This window comes from Protopterus annectens, chromosome 5.part1 (genome assembly GCF_019279795.1).
Source record: "Protopterus annectens isolate FY-2018-M chromosome 5.part1, PAN1.0, whole genome shotgun sequence".
In the NCBI taxonomy this organism is placed as follows: Eukaryota; Metazoa; Chordata; order Ceratodontiformes; family Protopteridae; genus Protopterus; species Protopterus annectens.
The window spans coordinates 277,589,595-277,610,577 of NC_056736.1; the positions used below are offsets into that span (position 1 = coordinate 277,589,595).

Consider the following 20,983-nt stretch of genomic DNA (forward strand, 5'->3'; position numbering starts at 1 on the left):
GAGCCAGAGCCTTTGGAAGCGCCAGTTGCTGTTTCTTGGGCAAGACATAACCCATACAGTGTTTTAGGCCACTGCTGCAGTGGGAATATGTTACACACAAAAAAAAATGAATATAGAAAAAACAATGAATATTGTAGAATATACAGGAACTTATCAAATATATAGCAAAGAGCTTTAAAATTTTAAGGTGCAATTTATAGCAAATATGCTGATTAATAAACAAACTGATTCCAACAGTAGAGAAACGTGGCAGTTTGCAAGAATACAATGAACATAGTGCATCTTCTACTTGAAGTGCCTGAGAGAACTCCTTATCAGAAAAAAAAGCTTTATGAGCAACTGCAGGAAAAACTGAAGCACGAGTGCTTGCATGAATAAAGTTCTTACATGCAGCACAGAAATTGCACAAGTAGCAGTCAGCCAGACAGCTAATCTATCCACATTTGTGGGTGCACCTGAGCTAAACGGTACTGTAATAGACATTCAAGTTACCAGCCTATACAATGTATACTGCTTTTCATATTTTTATGGTCAAGAAGGTTCTGCAAGCCCTGCAACATACTAGTGTGCCTCAGGGGAGCCTGCCTTCTGGACTTTGTTTTCAAGAGTAAAACACATTTTTATAACTGAAATCCATCAAGTCACATACGTTTATGCTTTCAGATATCCATACATTTCTGTAGAAAAAAAATCACCATGTTCCAGGACATCTGGAATAAAAACAATTGAAAAAAAATATCTAAGCTTGGAAAAGATTTCTGCAGTTGCAAACATCTACTACCTTATCAAAAAACAAATGTCCAAGTAATTCAGGAGAAGACTTGTTGCCTCTAAGTAAAGAAATACTAATGCAACTCATGAAAACACCATCATACTGAAAGTGACAAATATATGCAAATACTGGTCCAAGCCAGTGTTTTTCATATGCTCTTTGAAAGCTAAGAGATTTCATTGTAAACACTGGCCTAACGAAAACAGTTTCTAGGATCTTGCAAAAAAAAAATCTGCTGTCTGCATTATTTAAGCAAGCATTTTATATGAAAATAAAATGGATTTATTTTCAGATCAATTGTAGTACAACTCTGATCCATAATTTTGGGTAGAAGATGCACCACTGCCAAAATTATATAGCACATGAAGTTTGACAGATCACATTTTATTTGTAAGCTTTGTCTAAGTAGTTTAATGGTCATGCGCCAAAGTGATAAATGTACGTTCCAGTTACAACAGTCTGTGGTGGATTTCACACAGTTACAGTAAGAAGACATAGTAGGTATGCTGATTAAAGCCTTGAACTAAGCAAGCCTGTTTCTTCTCGAATGTAAAGTCTGGTTATTGATGATATTCTCCTCTCAACTTAAAGTGCTACGTTCACATTACAATACTTAATGACAATCAGACATGCTTAAACTGGATTTTGCAGTCCTCTCCTAGTCTCACTGCTCCACTGGCCACAAGTTCCAAGGCAGCAGGATAGGCCCGGTGCTCTGCTTCTTTTACTCTCTCTGAGAGTGTCTCCTCAGTGTCTCCTGCTTTCACTGGTACAGCCTCCTGGACAATGATTGCTCCAGCATCAACTTCTTCCTGGAAAAAGAAAACATTAGATAAGCAAATACATCTATAAAATTTGGCATCACCCCTTCCCCAGCAACTTTTCTGCGTATGCCTTCAGTATGTTGTAATTTTTCACATGGCTCAGAAGTTTCTTAATTCTTTTCAGCAAACTCTAAATGACAATTTCCATTTTCATATAAAAGGTCCCCAAAATTTACATGCAATATTTATGGATGGGGAGGACTGGAACATGATTTGCAGTAGTGAGGATGCATCAGGGGACACAGATGGGAAACTAACAGTGTAAATTTCTACAAAAATATATAAAAATATTTGATAAGGAAGATGCAAATTCAGTAGCATGAAATGAGAATTTACATTTTAGTCATACAATAACTGGATTAGACCGGATAGTGTGTTTATATTTTACACAAGAGTGTGCATTTAAATGAAAGCCTTGACATACATTCACATGCAATAACTACTTCAGATCATATATTTATAAAAACTAAGACAAAGTTTAATGTAATGAGGTAAAACTAGAGAGACTGATGCTTTCCTACTTACCCATTAAAGAGAAAGGAATTTAAGGAATGGGTAGTGGAAATTATTCAAGAGGTATTAAAGATAGAAATTTCTTTGGAAGGGACAGCTAGTGATTGGGATAAAATGAAAATGTAGTTTTAAAATAGAGCAGAAACAAGAGAAAAATATATGGTAAAATAATAGGAACTATTTACAGGGGCTGACTAAAGGTAAAATATTGCACAAGGGGAAATTTACAGAAGAGTAGCCACTGCAGAGTAATAAAGAAGGTTTTGGATAATATGCACAAGTTTAGAAAGTCTGCTGTTAAGCAACTTTTTGTTAACTCCAGAACACACAAACTTACAGCATAATGACTTGGGCAACAGAAGTTATTAAAAGAGTGTCACCAAACTTAAGGAGCCTATGACAAGAAAAATAACCAGACATTTTACAAAGGTATAATTTTTTGGAAATGTTTTGAAAATTTGTATAAAGCAGACACGTGGAAACCAAGAAAAGGAACAAATAGAAACATTAATGAAATAACTATACCAAGGTTAGAGGAAGATAAGGCTCAACAATGAATTGCTAAAATAATGGTACATATAAAAAAAATCAAGCAGGAAGTCTCCAGGAACAGACTGTATTCTGCAGAAATTTATAAATTAGATTAGAAAAATTGAGAAGGTCTGGAAGTTTTTAACAGGGTTTTTTTGGGGGGGGGCATCAACATCTTAGAAAAAGGTTGTATGGCTGTACCACCCAAAGAGGTTAAAGACCCTTTAGACCCCTCTTCATATAGACCCATTTCAATTGTAATTGATGATTACAAAGTATTTAGGTCTGTACTAGCTAAAAGAATGGCAAACTAGTTGCCAAAACTGATAGACATACAATGTGGTTTTGTTCTGGGGAGGCAAACATTTGACAGCATTAATACAATGGCTTTTGGGCAATTAACACAATGATGATACAGAAGGAAGCAAAATATAGGAAAATACTGCTACTATTGCCGGGTCTTGATGCAGGAAAAGCATCTGATAGAGTAAGTCGGGATTTTATGCATATGGCAATGCAAGCATTTTCATTCTCTGACAGAATAATGAGGTTAATTAGGTGGATATATGAAGGGTTCAAGGCAAGAATTAAGGTGGGGATCCTCTCCAACAAGCTGGGTCTGAACAGAGGAACCAGGCAGGGGTGCCCTCTTTCTCTTTTATTTAATGTACATTTAGAGCCACTAGCAAAGAAAATAAGGGACTCCCAAATGAAAGGATATCACAGGTATGATAATCAAGAAAAGTTAGCTTTATTTACAGTTGTTACTACTTTGTACTTGATAAACCCAGAAAATAACATCTCAGTAATGTGGAATATTTTGAGACAGATTCAAGTGTTTTCAAGATATAAAATTAATGAACCTAAAACTAAGGCTATAGCAGTAAACTATGTACTTGTACATGAACTCATGGAGTTCCAGGATTTAGCGAGATCGAAGAGTAGTGATTTGACAGCAGAAATGTTGGGTTTGAATACATGTAATAGGCATCTGTCCGATGCACGTAGTGGCCTGGAAGGGTTATACATCTGTATGACTTTGGAGATGGATGGACAGTTAAGATTTATACACAATGTTATGGATTTGTGGAAGTTCTGAGTAGCTTAGATAATGTGGGAATCCTAGCCACTGTAATTCCTTCAAGGCAGCACAGTGATGGGTTACATTTGGAAGGCTGGCAGCGAATCATACTACTGTGTAGTAACATTGCTCAAGTTTGTCATGCAAGGTCACTTGGATGTTAAGGATGGGTGCAGAACATGTTAGAACAGGGAAGAGAATGTGCTTTCTTATACTGTCCGAGAGGAATGGTTTAGCTCTACAAAGAGAATGTAGTTAATGGTGTACTTTTTCACACTACTTTGGATGTGCATGTCAGATTTTAGGTTTTCATCTACACAGATGCCTAGCAATTTAGTATATGTGACAAGTTCAATTTTTGTTTTGTTGGATGAGGAAACTGAGAAGGTGGTTTTATTGGTTGTAAGCGGTTTGAGACTAAATAGGATTAGTTTGGATTTATTTGGGTTTAGGAATAGCTGGATAGATGTCAGTCAGGTTTGTATAAAGGAGGATGACTCCTGGGTAAGTTCTTGCAGTTAGTTTTTTTTGAGAGACAGATAACTGTGGCATCATCTGCATAGTGTACTAGGGTTGCAGTTTTACAGGCTTTATGCAAGTCATCTATGAAGGTGTTAAAGAGAATGGGTCCCAAGACTTATCCTTGCGATACACTAACTGGGAAAGGGAGGAAGGATGACATATCTTATTGCCACTTGACAGCTTGAGCTCTATTTTGGAGGCAGATATGAAACCAATACAAGTGGTGTCAAATCATAGGTTCTGAAGCTTGTGTAGGAGACTGGAGTATCCTAAGACCTTGGATAAATCAAAAAGGTCAGACATTAGGCTTCTGTCATTCCTATTTGTGTTTAATGTACAAGTGAAACTAAAAGCGGTAGAGGTACTGTGGTGGGGATGGAAGCCATGCAGAGATGAACAAAGGTTAGTTTGTGAGAGGTAATGTAAGAGTTGTGACTAGATGCATTTTTCAAGTCTTTCTGATGGGGGGAAGCAGCTAATTGATATATAAAAGTTTCCTACTGTACCATCACAGATTCTAGAAAAACTCAAGAATGTTAAAATTGCCATAACAAGAGAAAAAAAGTAAATCCAAACAAGATACACTCCACATACAGACAATAAAAATAAAATAACGTTTTGGTATACATTACGCATCCATCTTCTAAACCGCTGGCACTGTTCTGGGTCACAGCAGCAAGCTGAGGAAAGCAGCTCAGACTTAACTGTTCTCTAGTACCAGTCTCCAGTTTATCCCATGGGATCCCTGGGGGTAATGCCTCTTGTAACACATCCTATATGTCTGCCCTTGAGCCTCCTTCCCAGTGGGCTTTTCTAGCACACCTACATGCCTTAAACACCTTTATTAAATTATCATTTAATACACAGGCAAACATATAATGCATGTAATTTTTTTTTGTGTTAATCACGTTTTTCTTCCTTTATAAACATAGTCCAACATAACATAAATTGCTCATTTCCTGCCTTCCCTTTAACCTCACTCTTCCTCCTGAACATTATTTTGCATTTGCTATTCCCAAGTCATTTGCTCATTCCATTTTCTAAAGATCTCTCTTCCACTTCTGTTATCTCTTTTACGACTTTTTAATACTTCAAATACAGAAAGTTTAGGCAGAGTTTGGTTTTCTAGTAATTGCTTTTTTTGGCAGCCAGCAGAATTAAAACATAGCAAGACCTTACTATGCCTAGGAAATTCATAATCTGTGCCCCACCTCAAAATAATCATTTCCTTAGTTACAACACTTTGCTCACCCAATATATCTGCGAGAGGACTCTGCAGGGAATTTTTTAAAAAACTGCTAACTCATTACACTTCTACACCCTATGTTGCTAGTTACCTCTTTTCTCCCCATCACAACTCCAACATTTATCTACCCCTGAGAAAAACAATATTTGAGGTCTGCTTGGGGTATAAAAATACACTTCAAGCAAAAGTCTTGAACCTTCTGGACTTTGCTGCATACTTAGGAGCCATACATATGTCCTCACATTGCTCCCTTGTGAATTGTTTTTCTATTCTCTCATCTCCTCTGATTAATTCTTGTAGCTATTATGCAACGTTGTATATATCCTACAAATCATCGCTTTAACAGCAGCTTCTGTTCTAGATTCAACTAGAATCTCTACCAGAGAAGGTCTTTCACTTAGGATTCCCCATTCCTTTCTTTTTGCCTATACTATATGATCAATCCTTGATGAGGAAGACTGCCTCTAGCCTACAGTTCAAACATCTTCTTGGCTTTATCCCACTCTATTGCCATTCCCACTCTAATAATTTGCTCCAAATAGCTTGGTTCCTTTGCTAGTTTTCTCCAGAAAATTCCAGTCACCTCTTGCCCATTTTCTGTACCCCTGCTTGCAGTCACCTCTACTGGCAAACCTTTCTCCACTCTTGTGTTGGCTTAGTTCTTAGAATACTTTCTATTTTATGAATAAATATTCTGTAAGGTTATCACTCTCCTTAAGAATCTGCATCCAAAATATCACGCCTCTTCTTTCTTGAACTCCCCCTGCTTCATCACCCCTTTCCACTTTGAATTATAACTTCCTGCTTGAATTATGTATATGAGCCTTATGTGAGAAGTTCTAAAATATCCCCTCAAGTTAGGAAATCCTAAATCACCTTGTTCTCCTAGAAGTATCAACATATCCCACTTAACTTTCTCCATCCCTCCCAAATAAATTCCTCCAAATCTTTATTATTGTCCACAATTCTCCTCTGGTAGATAATAAATATGCCTGACCTGTATATGAAATTAATGGGACTAAATATTTTCACTGCTTGTAACTTACTGTCTATATTCAAAAACAGCAGCTTTTAGTTTCTCAGTTTTTGTACCATCTTTTAGTCTCTTCCCAACTGCCATAACAGAATTCTTTTTAATCTATACTCCTAAATACTTCTTATTGTGTCCCCATAAAGGGTCTATATTAAATCACTGAACACTAAGAAAAGCGAACGATGATTTATTGACCCCATATAAGCGAAAGCTTACAAACTTGAATGCTTAGGACAGCGATTTTTTTCCAAGGGAAAAAAAATCGCTGTTCCAAAAAAAACCCCACTTAAAATGAAATGGGGGTTGTGCCCCCCCACACCCTACTTAAATATACCAACTCCGAGATCGCACTACAGTGACGAAAATGGCAAAGTAACGGACGCAGCCAAGTGATTTCTTTCCCAGGGAAAGAATTTGCTTATATGCCGCTTCGTCATTTTGTCTTTTCAAGTTCGAGCAAGATGCATTTGAAAGAATGTGCCTTCGGTCATCTAACGGGAACCCCCCATAAATATGGGTATTACTGAACAAATGTGTTGTGGGTACATAATTTACATCTACAGCCTTTTTTTTACATTTAGTTTAATCTCTCAGAAAGGCTTGATAGCATCTCAAAACATTCCACAACTCAGATGTCTTTCTGGACTTAGCAGCTACAAAATAATATCGATAAAGCCAACTTTTGATTACCATATGAATTATATTCTTGAATTTCAGAGTTCCTTATTTTCTTTGCCAGTTGCTCTAGACAAAGTAAACAGAAGAAAGTGGACACCTCCTGCCTGGTTCATCTGTTCAAACACAAATTATCACAGGAACCCTCCTACTTTAATTCTTGTCTGCAATTCTTCAGATATCCTCCTAATTAACCTTATTATTGCATCAGAGAATGCAAATGTTTCCACTGCCATACTCAAAATTCCGCTTACTCTGTCAAATGCATTCTCTGCATCAAGACCGACAAAGAACAGGTGCATTTTCTTACATTCTGCTTCCCTCTAGATCACCGTTCTATTAATGTCAAATGTTTGCCTTCCTTTCACAAAACCATACTGATCCATATCTATCAATTTTGGCAACACCTTTTGTCAATGCTTTAGCTAGTTTAGACAAACACTTCATAATCATGGTTTAAAATTGAAATGGGTCTATAGGAAGCTGGATCTTAACTGTCTTTAGGAAATGCAGCCACCACAGCTTTCTTCCAAAATGTTGGTGCATCCCCTCCCTTTAAAATACTGTATATATATAAAAAAAAAAAAATCTTACAGATCTTTATCACTTTCTTCTCTTCTAATCTCCACAGGAATACCATCTGTTCCTGGAGACATTCCTGAAGACAGATTATACACATCACCATTTTTATCTCATCTCCTATTTAACTGTTACCCTTTGACACTCACCTACCTCTAACCTTGGCATAATCAAGTCTTCAATATACATTTCCATTTGTGCAGTTTCCTGGATTTCTGCTTTATACAAGTTTTCATAAAATTTCCAAAATATCTAATATCTACAGGATCTCTGGTTATTTTTCTCGTTACAGGCTCCCTTAAGTTTGGCAGCAAGAAGTTATGTAACTTACCATAATGTTCGATGTATGTAGTCATCTCGCCTCACATTCTTACCTGTGGGTTCGGAGCCGAATATCGGCTCCAACTCGGCCGATTTTACTAGCTCGAAGTCTCTCATTGGCTGGGCCAAGTGGGTATCCCAATGGTGCACTGCTCCACATCCCCAGATCTAGTTTTCTGCGAAAATCATTTGTACTCCATACACACATCACATCCATATAAAAAAAATAAAGTAATCAAAAGGACTCTATAGATGGCAACCTAACCTCCAAATCCTCCAGGAAGGGAGAAGGTGGGAGGGTAAGAATGTGAGGCGAGATGGACTACATACATCGAACGTTATGGTGAGTACATAACGTCTTGATGTTATGTAGTCTTATCTCGCCTACATTATTACCCATGGGATAGTGTCCCTAGCACCTACATCCTGGGTGGCTCATAGGAAAATACTCCTGAGAACTGTGGAGCCAAAGGAAGACCTGCCCCTGGAAACCACATCCAATTTGTAATGAGAAATGAAGGTGTGAGGGGAAGCCCAAGTAGCTGCAGCACAAATATCATCCATTGACAATCTAGCTTGATAGGCGGTGGATATAGAGACAGCCTGAGTGGAATGTGTCTCGACTGGAAAAGGCACATTTTTACCTCCTGCCTGACAGATGAAAGAGCTACAACTGGCTATCCATCTAGACAGCGTGACCTTCGATACCGGAGAACCCATTCGGTTTTCCGAAAAGGAGACAGAGTTGGTCAGATTTTCGGATATCTTTTGTCCGGTGTAGATAGAAGCGTAATTGTCCATGCACATCCACTTGGTGAAATCTAAATTCTGCCTTGTTGGAAAAGTGGGGAAAGAAAACAGGGAACTCAATGGTGTGATTCATGTTAGACACGGAAGCCACTTTAGGAAAGAACGAGGGGCTTGGTCTAAGAGAGACCCTATCTTTATGGAAGATTAAATATGGGGGTTTGATGGAGGGCTTGAATTACCGAAACCCGCCTCGCTGAAGTGACTGCTGTTAAGAGTGCTGTTTTCCATGTCAAGAATTTTAATTCACAGGTAGGTTTGCAGGTTCAAATGGTGGTAAAGTAAGGGCTTGTAGAACAAAACTGAGATCCCAGGGCATGACAGGTTCGGACTGTGGGGGATGAAGCAACAGATTACCTTTAAGGAATGCTTTGCATAGTCTGTGTGCCATGAGACTAGGTTCATTCGCTACGTGGAAATTAGATATCACCGCCAGCTGAACTTTGATGGTGGCTGATGCGGACCCCTGATAGAAAAGCATAGACAAGAACTCCAGAAATGAATCTATTGGTGATGTGTACGGATCAATGCCTCTGGTATGGGCCCAGATAGAGAACCTTTTCCATTTACTAGAATAAATCTTTCTAGTGGATGACTTGAGAGGACGATAATATATGGACCATTTCCGGTGAGAAATTATGGTATCTGACTAACTATGGAAGTGGAGTAGCCAGGCTGTCAACCAGAGGGTCAGAGAGGGGTGGAACTGTCCCGACATGTGTGTCAGTAAATCTGGTTGAGGGTCCAGAATCCAAGGAGTGTCCACAATGTATGGTTGAAGAAAGGGGAACCAGACTTGACGGGGCCAGTGTGGGGCAATCAGAATCATTCTGCTTCCCAAGGATTGCGCTTTCTGAATCACCCTTGACAGCAGGGGAAACGGAGGCAAAGCACAAAGCAGACCGGAGGGCCAATCGTGGACCAGAGCATCCCTGGGTGTTCCCCCTGTGGGGGGATCATCATGAAGTAGTTGCTGAATTTCGCATTGAGAGGGCTGGCAAAAAGGTCGCAGCAAGGCTGACCCCATCTACTGAAGATTCGCTCTGCAACCAGGCGATTCAGGGACCACTCGTAAGGCATAAGGATAGCTCTGCTTGGCCTGTCCGCTATTACATTGGACTTCCCCGGAATGTGCGTTGCCACCAGAAACCATTGGGAAGCTACTGCCCAATGCCACACTCGCATAGCCTCTCTGCACAGAGGGAAAGACCAGTTTCCCCCTTGCTTGTTGAGATACCACACTACTGACATGTTGTCTGAGTGTATCGCAATAGTCCCGAGAGGAAGAACTTCTTGAAGTGCCTGCAACGTAAGAAGCACTGCTCTCCTCTCCAGGATGTTTATATGCAAATGTATCTCGTGTTCCTGCCACGTGCCTTGGACTGTCCTGCCGAGATAATGCCCCCCCCCCCAATCTGGGAGGCGTCCATGGTCACCGTGGCAACAGGGACGGGTGGAGCGAAGGGCTTTCCCCTGTTCAAATTGTTGGTGCACAGCCACCAACGGAGGTCCTGCTTGCACCTGTCCGTGAGTAAGATGGGATGAGATAATGGAAGTCTTTGGAGGGACCATTAGACAAAGAGGAGCCATTGAAGAAGTCTCGTGTAATCTCGCTAGAGGGACCAACATGATAGTTGCTGCCATGGTCCCTAGGAGTTGGAGAACCAGTCTTGCCTTCGCTTGTCTCAGGGGCATCAGCATGTGTATTTGTTGTTGTAATACTGTGATCCTTTCTTGTGGTAAGAATGCTCACATTTGAATGGTGTCTAAATCTGCTCCTATAAAGGTGACACGCTGCGAGGCCAACAAGGCAGATTTTTCCCAGTTTAATGTTATGCCCAACTGGTGACACAGACTGATGGTAGCGTCCCTGGTCTGAACTAGTTGATGCCTGGTGGGGGCGGTAAGGAGCTAGTCGTCCAGGTACGGAAACACCTGGAATCCCTGACGTCTCAAGTGAGCAGTCACCACCGCCATACATTTGAACACCCTGGGGGCTGTGGTGAGACCAAAGGGCAGGGCTCGAAACTGGAAGTGACTGGCTCCCACCGGAAGCATAGGTGACTCCTGGATGCTCTGTCCATTTTTACATGGTAGTAAGCATCCTTGAGGTCGATGGAGCACATCCATACCTCCTCTCCCAACAATGGGAGAATCGAATGTAGTGTGACCATACGGAACTTGGACTTGCGTACGTGATTGTTGAGTTGACAGATCTAGTATGGGTCTCAGGTCCCCTGTTCTTTTCGGCACCAAAAAGAACTTGAGTATTTCCTAATCCGATCTGGTCTGAGAGGACTCGTTGGATGGCTCCTTTTTCTAGCAGCTGCAAGACCTCTGAGGCTGCTTGATCCCTTTGACTGGGTGGAACGTCTGGGACTTTTCCGATTGGCGGGGCTACTAAAGAGAATGGAATGAGGTAACCTCTGGAAATTATCCGTAATACCCACCGGTCCTGAGTAATGCTCTCCCAGGCTTCCGGTTATAAGGAAATTCGACCCCCGACTAGCTCCGGATAAGCGCAGTTGGGCACACCCTCAGGAGTGAGTTTGGAGAGCCACGGAAGGAGTCGCGGTCTCCTGAGTTGCGGGGCCCCCTCTGCCTCTAGGGTGACGTCTCCCTGAATAACCCCCCATTCCCCTGCCTCTGGAGGGGCGTTCACCTTGTGCGGCAGGAAAAAACCTCCAATTTCTTGAACCACATCCCACCCCCCATTGGGCCTTGGGATAAGGCCTAGAAGGAAGGGAAAAACGGACCCCTACAGCAGACAGGGTCTTTCCCTCTTGCTCGCACCTGGTGAGGGTGTCTTACTTTGGTCCCAAACAAGGAGGAACCGTCAAATGGGGTGTCAGTGAAGGAAGACTTGAAGGCCTCCGCAAAGTGACACAGGCGCAGCTAGGCTTGCCTTCTAAGGGCGACCACTGAACTTGCTGCCCTACTCGCTCCCTTGGCTGCATACGAAATGAGCCGCATGGACGAGTTAGCAATGGAGTTGAGGGTAGAGACCTGGGCATTAACCATTTGAGCCACCACCTCAGGTACGTTACCCGCAAGAGCATCTCCCAACTCTTTCAGAAGATCTCTCTGGAGCTGAGTGAAGTGAGACAGATAATTCAGCGACCGTAAAGTGAAGGTTGCTGAAGATAGGGTACGCTTCCCGTACCGATCCATAGTCCTAGACTCGTTGTTAGGAGGATGGACAGATGAAGACTCTGCTACTTCTTTCTGGGTGGCTGCCGCCACCACCATGGCATCTACAGGGACTCCTTTTGACAGAAACTCTTTGCCCTGGGAGGCGGAAAGGAATTTGTTGGGACGCCTGGTCACGGGTTCCACAGAATCGGGGTTTTCCCACACTCTTCAACAGATGAGGTCAAGAAGTTCGAAGGGTGGAGACACTCAGGAGGCAGAGGGTTGAGCGCCAAAAGCCTTAAGGAATACTGACTCCTCCTCGGAAGGAGCTTTGGAAGGCCAGTCACCTCTGTTTCAGTATCTCCAGGATATCGGAGAAGGAATCCTCATCAGAGGATGACTTGGGGGACCCCTTCCGATTCCACGAGGTCAGTATCAGAGGTGAGAGACTCATCCTGGGAGTCTATGTGCTTCTTCTTGCACAATTTCTTTCCAGGAGGCTCCTCAGGCAAGGACTCCGGGAGACCCTCAAAGTTGGGGACCGCTCGTGGGGGTATCCTTAGGGCCTGGCGCTCTATTGTCCGTGGATAGGTGGGTATCAGAGGCTCTCGCCGGGATGGTGGGAGACGGAATGACCGACCCGGGTGATGTAGCTGACGATTTGACCAGCGCGCTCCGCATGGCCTTTAAGTCCTCAAAATAGCTTTTTGGGTATGAAAAACCAAATTTCTCTAAGAGAAATAGCAAAAAAGAAGGTACTTAGCCACAGCCAAGCGAGACCACGTCCGAGCTATACAAGCGGCAAACGAGATCTGGGAATGTGGAGCAGTGCACCATGGGATACCCACTTGGCCCAGCCAATGAGAGACTTCGAGCTAGTAAAATCGGCCGAGTCGGAGCCAATATTCGGCTCCAAACCCATGGGTAAGAATGTAGGCGAGATAGAACTACATAACATCAACCGTTTCTACTTTGTTATCCAAGTCAGTTACTGTACTAAAAGCTTTTGTGCTCTGGAGTTATTAAAAATAGTTGCGTACCAACAATCTTCTAAACCAACGCATATTATCCAAATATGCCTCTACTTTCTCATTAGCACACTGCAGTTGTGCCTCCTCTTGCTCTGCAAGACTCCCCTTATTCTGCAATACTTCGTTTGTCAGCTCCTCTGAATAATCCCTATTACTACTTAACCATATCCTTCACTTATTACTACCCTATTTTTTAACTCCCTTTTCATTTTCTCTCACTGGCTAGCTATAACTTCTGAAGACATTTTTATCTTCCATAATAACCCTCAAATAGCTTCCATTGCCCATTCATTAAATTCCTCTCTTTTTAATAGGTAGATGGGAAAGAGTCAGCGTTTTGGTTTTACTCCACTACCTTGCATTTTTATCTTAGGTTTTATCAATGCATGACCTGAAATAGTTACTGGATGTGTTTACACATGTTCCTGTGAAATACAATTCCTATCCAGTGTGGCCAGTACCTAGAGGGATAACATGTAAATTCTGTAGTTCCTACTACGGAATTCACATTTTTCATACCAAATATTTTTGTAAATTTGTACAGAAATCTACCCTATTTGGTTACATTTGATACAGCCTCACTATTGCAAAGCTCCATTCTCACCTATAAGTAATACTCTTTTGCTGAAAGCAAATTCCTGCTAAAACTTTCAACTTCCATAATTGCAGTAGCTTTTTGGTGGAATGTAAACACATGCCAGCATAATCCTCCTTTCTTTGCCAAAAGCTACTTACTGCAACAGATCTACCAGTGTCTTTTCCATCTGATATCACTATTGGAGCCCCTCTGGCAATCAGCATTATTCTTCCCCTTTTCTTTTGTCCCTGATATTTTGCTGAATACCCATTCTGAAATCCTCTCCTTGTCAAATTTACATGCCAATCTCTTTCCAAATGAGTCTGCTGTAGCACTGCTACGTGCACTCTGTATTTCGTAATGCAATTCAATACTCTTACGTTTTGTCTATACCTGTAAGGTCATTTGTATTCCATGATAATATGGATAAAGTAGCCATTATGATAAAAAGTTAGTGTCCCCTACTTTACATGTTTTTAATGTGTATTTTAAAATGTTGTCTTATGTGCACACAGTAATGTTTAATGGGCTCTTTTATACATAGCTTTTTCTCATTTTCATTTGAACCTATTTCACAAAAAGACTTTGCTTTAATGAAAACCCTGAAACAAAAAAAAAATAAATGTATTTTCAGAACACTCCATGCCCTATTAATTTAAAAGCACAAAACTACGTACATCTTAAAAAAATGAAATGTAACACTCCAGATAGGAGCAGTTGCTTCAAACTGACAGCTGCACCCACAGGCATTACCTAGCCTAAAATTAAGGTTACCAATGCTGAAGCACATGATATAGCCTGTCTTCTAACTTTTCTTCTCTCTTACTCGCAGATGTGAAAGGGAGCTTATATGCTTTCAGAAAACTAACTTTTAGCCCTAAGAAAGTTCAATGGCCACCTTTAAAAATAAATTGTACACTATTCTATTAAATGCATTAAAATATTAAGTCTGCTAGGTAGGCTGCCACAAATTATTCACTTCCCATAACTTCACAAACTATTTTCACCTAACTATTTGCCAGTGTAACTTGAAATTCTGCATTTCCCTCAGAAAAGAATGCTCAGAACTCTTAAGATTAATTGCTTCAACCTGCAGACAGCTCAACTCCATGTAAAAGTAGTAATGAGAAAAAAACAGGTAAACTCTACAGATACATGAAGGAATCTTTGCATATTTCAATCAAGAGAATGTACACCTGCCTTCGGCTGCAGACTTCTTGACTCCCACTAAGAACATTTGCTAATGAAAAGAAAAAAAAAAAGGTAAGCCAATAAACTTTGCAGATGCAAGAAATACAGCACCTTCATGGCTTTCATCATTCTGTCTTATTTTTCTAGCCTATATTCTTATAAAAACTCTTGCTTATAGCTTAAGCCAAGGGAATTAAAATGGACTTCCACCCTTGTAAGTATGAGAAATCATAATTTTACATAAATTATAATCAGTGCACTTTTACACCACACCCCAGCAGCCCAAGATAACAGTATAGTAACTTAAAACTACTTCTGCCCAGCCTTTCTTCTCTTGTTGTACTGTAAAAGCTGATATTTCTTGCAACTAAAAAAGTACTTGATTACTTTATTAATTTATTACTTAATTATTTAACACATGCAGTCAATGAGAAGACTCACCCCACAAATACCTCAGAATACACAGTATAAAAAAACTACTTCACTGTGTAACATGCAGTTTATATCGTGAAATGTATACAAATACCAAGTACAAAAACTATTTTTTTTACTTTTAGTGTCCTTCGAATCATTAATGTCAAAATGGGGTATACATTAGTCCACCTGGAAGTTTAGCAAAGTCAAAAAAGTCTAGTCTTTCTCAGCCCCTTTTTCTTGCAAAGCCATATTTCACAAATTGATTGTTGCATTATAGTCTCCCATTTATTTACTAATTTCAGTTTTGCTGCTCTCTTCCTGTTCACCTCCATCTCATAACACCAGATTCTGATTCAAATTACTCTTGATACTTCTAGTCAACCCCAGTACTTTTTTCTCTGTCGTTCAAGCATTTTTCTTTGGAATACCGGAAAACGTCTCACTGGCAAAGTCTATGAGCTTTACTGTCAGAAGGATGAGAAACAGAATTCTCCTCTACTTGCTGCCTTACTTTTTTGCTGGATAAACTATTTCCTCCTTAGCCTGTTCTGCATCCAAAAATATCTTGGATTCACAAGAGAAAAGTATACTAAAGACAGCTGGATACAGCGGCTTGAATCTTACATATACGTCTGAACACTTCCCAACTGCTGGGATAAATTTGCTTCTCTCCTGCTTGGTGTACACTGAATAATCATTTTCCACAAATTCTGATGTTTCCTACTTAATACTTTCCCCTTCTGCCAAAGTTTTGTCAAGATCATCTTTCTGCTGGTATGATTGCATTTTTACTAATAAAGTTTCTCATGGAGAGATTTGGAACAAACACATACATACATATATATACATATATATATATATATACACACATATATACATACACACACACACACATATATATATATATATATATATATATACATATATATAATATATATATATATATACATATATATATATATATATATATATATATATATATATATATATATATATATATATATATATATATATATATATATATATATATACATACACATATCTATATATATATACATATCTATATATATCTATATACATATACATATATATACATATACATATATATACACACACACATACTCTTAATGCCCTTTCAATTAACAAATCTATGTGGAATACCAGTCCAGTTGCTTATTTGGGCTTTCATAGGTTCATAGAAGATACTAAACTATTGGGCCAGAAGCCCTTATAAACCTATCCAAGAATTTCAGCAGTCTTTTTTCCAGTTTCTCTGGTACAGCAGAAAATCTTAGTTTTTTCTTTATGTGCTGCTACTTCTAAATCTACCATTTTTAACAGCTCTTCCTGATGCACCTCATACTCAACCAGCCCTTTCTTCATTTTGGCCTCCAGTTTTTGCAGTTTTACCACTTCATCTGAATAGCTAATTAAAGATTGTTCTGTTTTTATCTAGCCTTTTGTTAGTTGAATTTATATATTCCTTCAATGTTTCATTTTAACCATTTCTTAGTTTGACTATCAATCTCTTGTACCAAATCTGAAGTCTGAACTGCTTTTTTTGCTGAACATCTCCAGAATTCTTCCCAGCCAGTGTTTTTTTATTTCCCTTTCCCAGCTTATTTTCCTTCAGGTTCTCTAAATCTCTTCTTTGCTGGCATCCAGGCAGTGCACTTACTAGCCAATTTGATTTTTCCCAAACTGACAAGGTCACTGGCTCTTATTTCTCAGTTTGTTTTCACACTGGGAAAGCTGAAAGTAAGCTGTTGATCAATGTGCAGCCATCTTGGAAATCTACTTTGCACACCATTAGCACAGTCAACACTTTGTACTCACTCCATTACCCATCAGGAAGAAATTGTACATTAGTAAGACTATCAATTCACTATAAGCATGACTAAGCATACCTTTTCCAACCTTGCCAACACCTGGAATATACTTTTTACAACAGTAAGATACTGTATCTTTTAGGACTGCTTTATGCTCCCATTACTTGGATATTACAGACTTGTACAATGTACTTTTAACCCCACCTAGTCTCACAGCTATGTCCCCTTCTCTAATCCCTCTATGGTTTTACTATTTAATGAATTTAGACTCTGCTGGTCCCAATAAATGGCTTTAGCTTCCACCATGATAAACCCAGCCCACATAACCGCAGTGCTGTTTTGCCAATTTCCCCCTAGAAGTCCTCCAGCATTTGCCTGCTGTTATAAGAACACTCCTGTCTAAATTCACAAAGCCCCTCACAACAGTTTGCAACTCTCACTTGTTTGCTTGGTCCCTTCTGATTAAGTTTAACTTGTACCTCTGTACTTGCTAAAAGACGTACACAACACACCGTCTTTCTAAATTTCCTCACCAAAAATATTTCAGGTCTCAGTAGCCCTGTCCCTATGCTCTGTGTAATACAAACTCCAGGATATCTGCTTAACCTATGTTATGAATGACCCAGCACTAGAACTTCTACCTATATAGAAACCACGACAAAGGAAATAACCATTCTAGAGGCAAACCTATACTATCACATCAGCACCAGATAGTATATCTGGAGGGGAGACGTCTTAGTGATTGTGTTAGAGATATTAAAACACTTTAGTTATAAGAAATACAGGCTCTTTATAGTATAACAAGAAGAAAAGCTGGATAGAAGATAGATTTTGGGCAGCTGGGGTGAAAATGTGAATTGATTATACTACATGTAAAGAATTTCTCTTATTTTTACTAGGGTGGATAGCTAAGATTAATGCCTCTGGCTTACAATATAAACAAATATTCTTGGAAACCAAGACAAAATGATAAAAGCCATGAAAAAATGCTAACATCCTTGCATCTACAAAGATAGTTTTCCATCAGCAAATATTCAGTCTGTGGCTGAAGGCAGTTATACATTCTTTTCTTAGTGAATTTGACAAAACTTCTTTCATGCAACTGTAGATATGCTAGCTGCTCTCTCTCATTGCTGACTACTTTTACATGGAGGTGAACTGCCTATAGGTGCAAGCAATTAATCTTTCTAGGTAGACATACATTAACAGGAAAGAAAAAAAAAACATTTTAACATTTTCCATGTAAATATAACATACATCACATACATTCTTTGCTATTAGTCCAACATTACAAAAAATTTTTGAATTCTGGCCTTCCCTTAAACTACACTCCTCTTGAGCATTATGCTTTTATTGTTCCCATAATTTCAATTTACTTCTATGTAATTTGCTCCTTCCCTTTTCTAAAGATACAAATTCCAGTTATTTTATCTCTATTACTATATACACTACTTCTAGTAAAGTTGTTTTAGACTGGTTCCTTTGCCAGTTTTCTCCAATATATTCCAGCCCCCTTTTGCCTATTGTCTGCATCCCAATTTGCAGTCTTCCCTATTGTTAGAATCTCTTCTCCATTCCTGTGTTGGCTTAGTTCTTAGAATACTTTTTATTTTACGAATATAATATTCTGTACGACTGTTATTCTCCTTAAAGATCTGCATCCAAAATCCCAAATCCCTCCTTGTTTCTTGAGTTTCTGCCCCATTTCATTATCCCTTTCCACTATGAATTATTGGTTTCTGCTTGTGTTACGCATAGGAGCCTTAACTGTGTACCTATGAAATACACCTTCATATCGGATAATCCCTATCGGCCTTGTTCTACTGGAAGAATCAGCTTATCCTACTTGACTTTTGTCTTCTTACCCTCCCAGATAAAATCCTTCAGCTCTTTATTAATTGCTATCTACAATTTCTCCTCCAGATGATAAAAAATGGCTCACGTGTATAAGACTAAAGGGACTAAAAACATTTTAATTGCTTGTATATTATCCATACAAGAGAGCTTCCATTTCTCAATTTTTGTATTATCTTTTGTTTAGTCTCTTCCCACATATAATTTAACTACCACACCAGAATCATTTTAATCCATACTCCTAAGGACATTTCACGTCCCCATAAATATGGATATCGTGGAACCAATTTGTGTATGGGTACATAATTTATAGCTATAACCTTTGTTTTAGCTTCATTAATTTTACATCTCGAAAAGATATGATACTGCCTCAAAATGTTCCATAATACTGAAAGGCTCTTTTCTGGTTTAATCAGATATAAAATAATATCTGCAAAACAGAGACAGCTTATCTTAACCAGCATATCAGTTATATCCTTAAATGCCGGAGTCCTTTATTTTCTTTGCCAATGGTTCTAAATATAATGCAAACAAAGGGAAAGAGGACACCCCTGCCTGGGTCCTCCACTCAAGCAGAGATCATCAGAGAGGACCCCACCCACTTTAATGTTCACCTCCGATCCTTCATACATCCTCCTAATCAACCTTATAATTTTATCAGGGAATGCAAATACTTCCATTGTCTTGCTCATAAAGTCCCAGCTTAATCTGTCAAATGTTTTCTACGCATCAAGACCCACCAACAGTAGTATTTCCTTGCATTCTGCTTCCCTCTGAATCATCAATGTTCTGTTAATGCTGTCAAATGTTGCCTCCGTTCCACAAAACCACACTCAACAGTATCTATCAGTTTTGGTATCACTTTTGCCATTCTTTTAGCCATTACAGGCAAACTTCATAATCATGGTTTAGTATTAAAATGGGCCTGTATGAAGCTGGATCCGATGGGTCTTCACCCTCTTTACGTATTACAGCTATCACTGCTTTCTTCCAGGATGTTGGTACTCCTCCTCTTAAAATACCATTAAACAAAACCTTCCAGATGTTTATCAGATTGTTTTTCCCTCCTAGCTTTCAAACTTCCATGGGTATACCATCTATTCCTGGGGAACCTTCCTGTGAATTGGTTATACATCATTTATCTCATCTCCTATCCTAACTGCTAGTAATTGAACGTCATCCACCTCTAACCTTGTTCCATTTAAATTCTTCCATAAACATTTCCATTTGTAGTTGCCTTGATTTCAGCTTCTCTGTTTTATACTGATTTTCATAGAATTTCCAAAATATTTCTAATACCGTTACAGGATCTCATTACCTTCCTTGATGTAGGCTCCCTAAGGCTGGCGACATCGCTTCTATTTCCTGTTGCCCGAGTTGTTGCGCTAAAAGTTTTTGTGCTCCAGAGTTATCAAAATACAGTTGCTTAACTGCAATCTCTACGAACGCATGCATATTATCCAAGTAATCCCTTATTTTCTATTGAGCATTCTGAAGTTGCTCCTCTTTGCTCTGTAAGATGCCCCCTATTCTGAAATACTTTGTTAGCCCCTCTACACAATTCTTGTTTCTTCTTAACCATATTTGCCTTTATTTCCACCCTATTTTTAAACTCCACTTTAATTTTATCCCACTCCCTAAAAATATTTTCATAAAAAATTCTCTCTCTAATAGTTATTGAATAGCTTCCACTACCCATTCCTTAAATTCCTCTCTTTTCAACAGATGGAGGAAGTGCCAGTACCTCATTTCATTACCCTGTTTTTATTTTAGTTCTCATTGGTGCATGATGTTGGGTGCATATCAAGACTTTGTTAAATGTACATGTTCCTGTGAAATGTAAATTATGTCTGGTCTAGCTCAGTTTTTTGCATCCTGGGGAATATTTAAATTTACTCCTTACTCCTAGTACTGAATTCACATCTTCCATTCCAAATATTTTCATAATTTTCTTCAAAAATCCACCCTCCTTTGTTATATTTTGGGCCCCCCAAACAATCTTCACTGCTGCAAATCAAATTTCAGTCTCCACCTTTAATATTCCTTGC

At 39.3% G+C, this 20,983-nt stretch overlaps 1 protein-coding gene across 1 annotated transcript in view; it reads right to left on the reverse strand.

Moving 5' to 3' along the window:
- Positions 1-1,012: 1,012 nt before the first annotated feature.
- The window catches only part of GART (phosphoribosylglycinamide formyltransferase, phosphoribosylglycinamide synthetase, phosphoribosylaminoimidazole synthetase), a 1,783,038-nt gene continuing 1,763,067 nt past the window's right edge, over positions 1,013-20,983 (reverse strand). Inside the window, exon 22 of the mRNA XM_044072949.1 lies at positions 1,013-1,584. Coding sequence (XP_043928884.1) covers positions 1,396-1,584 — 189 coding nt within the window. The 3' untranslated portion in view covers positions 1,013-1,395. The remainder of the gene's footprint in view (positions 1,585-20,983) is intronic.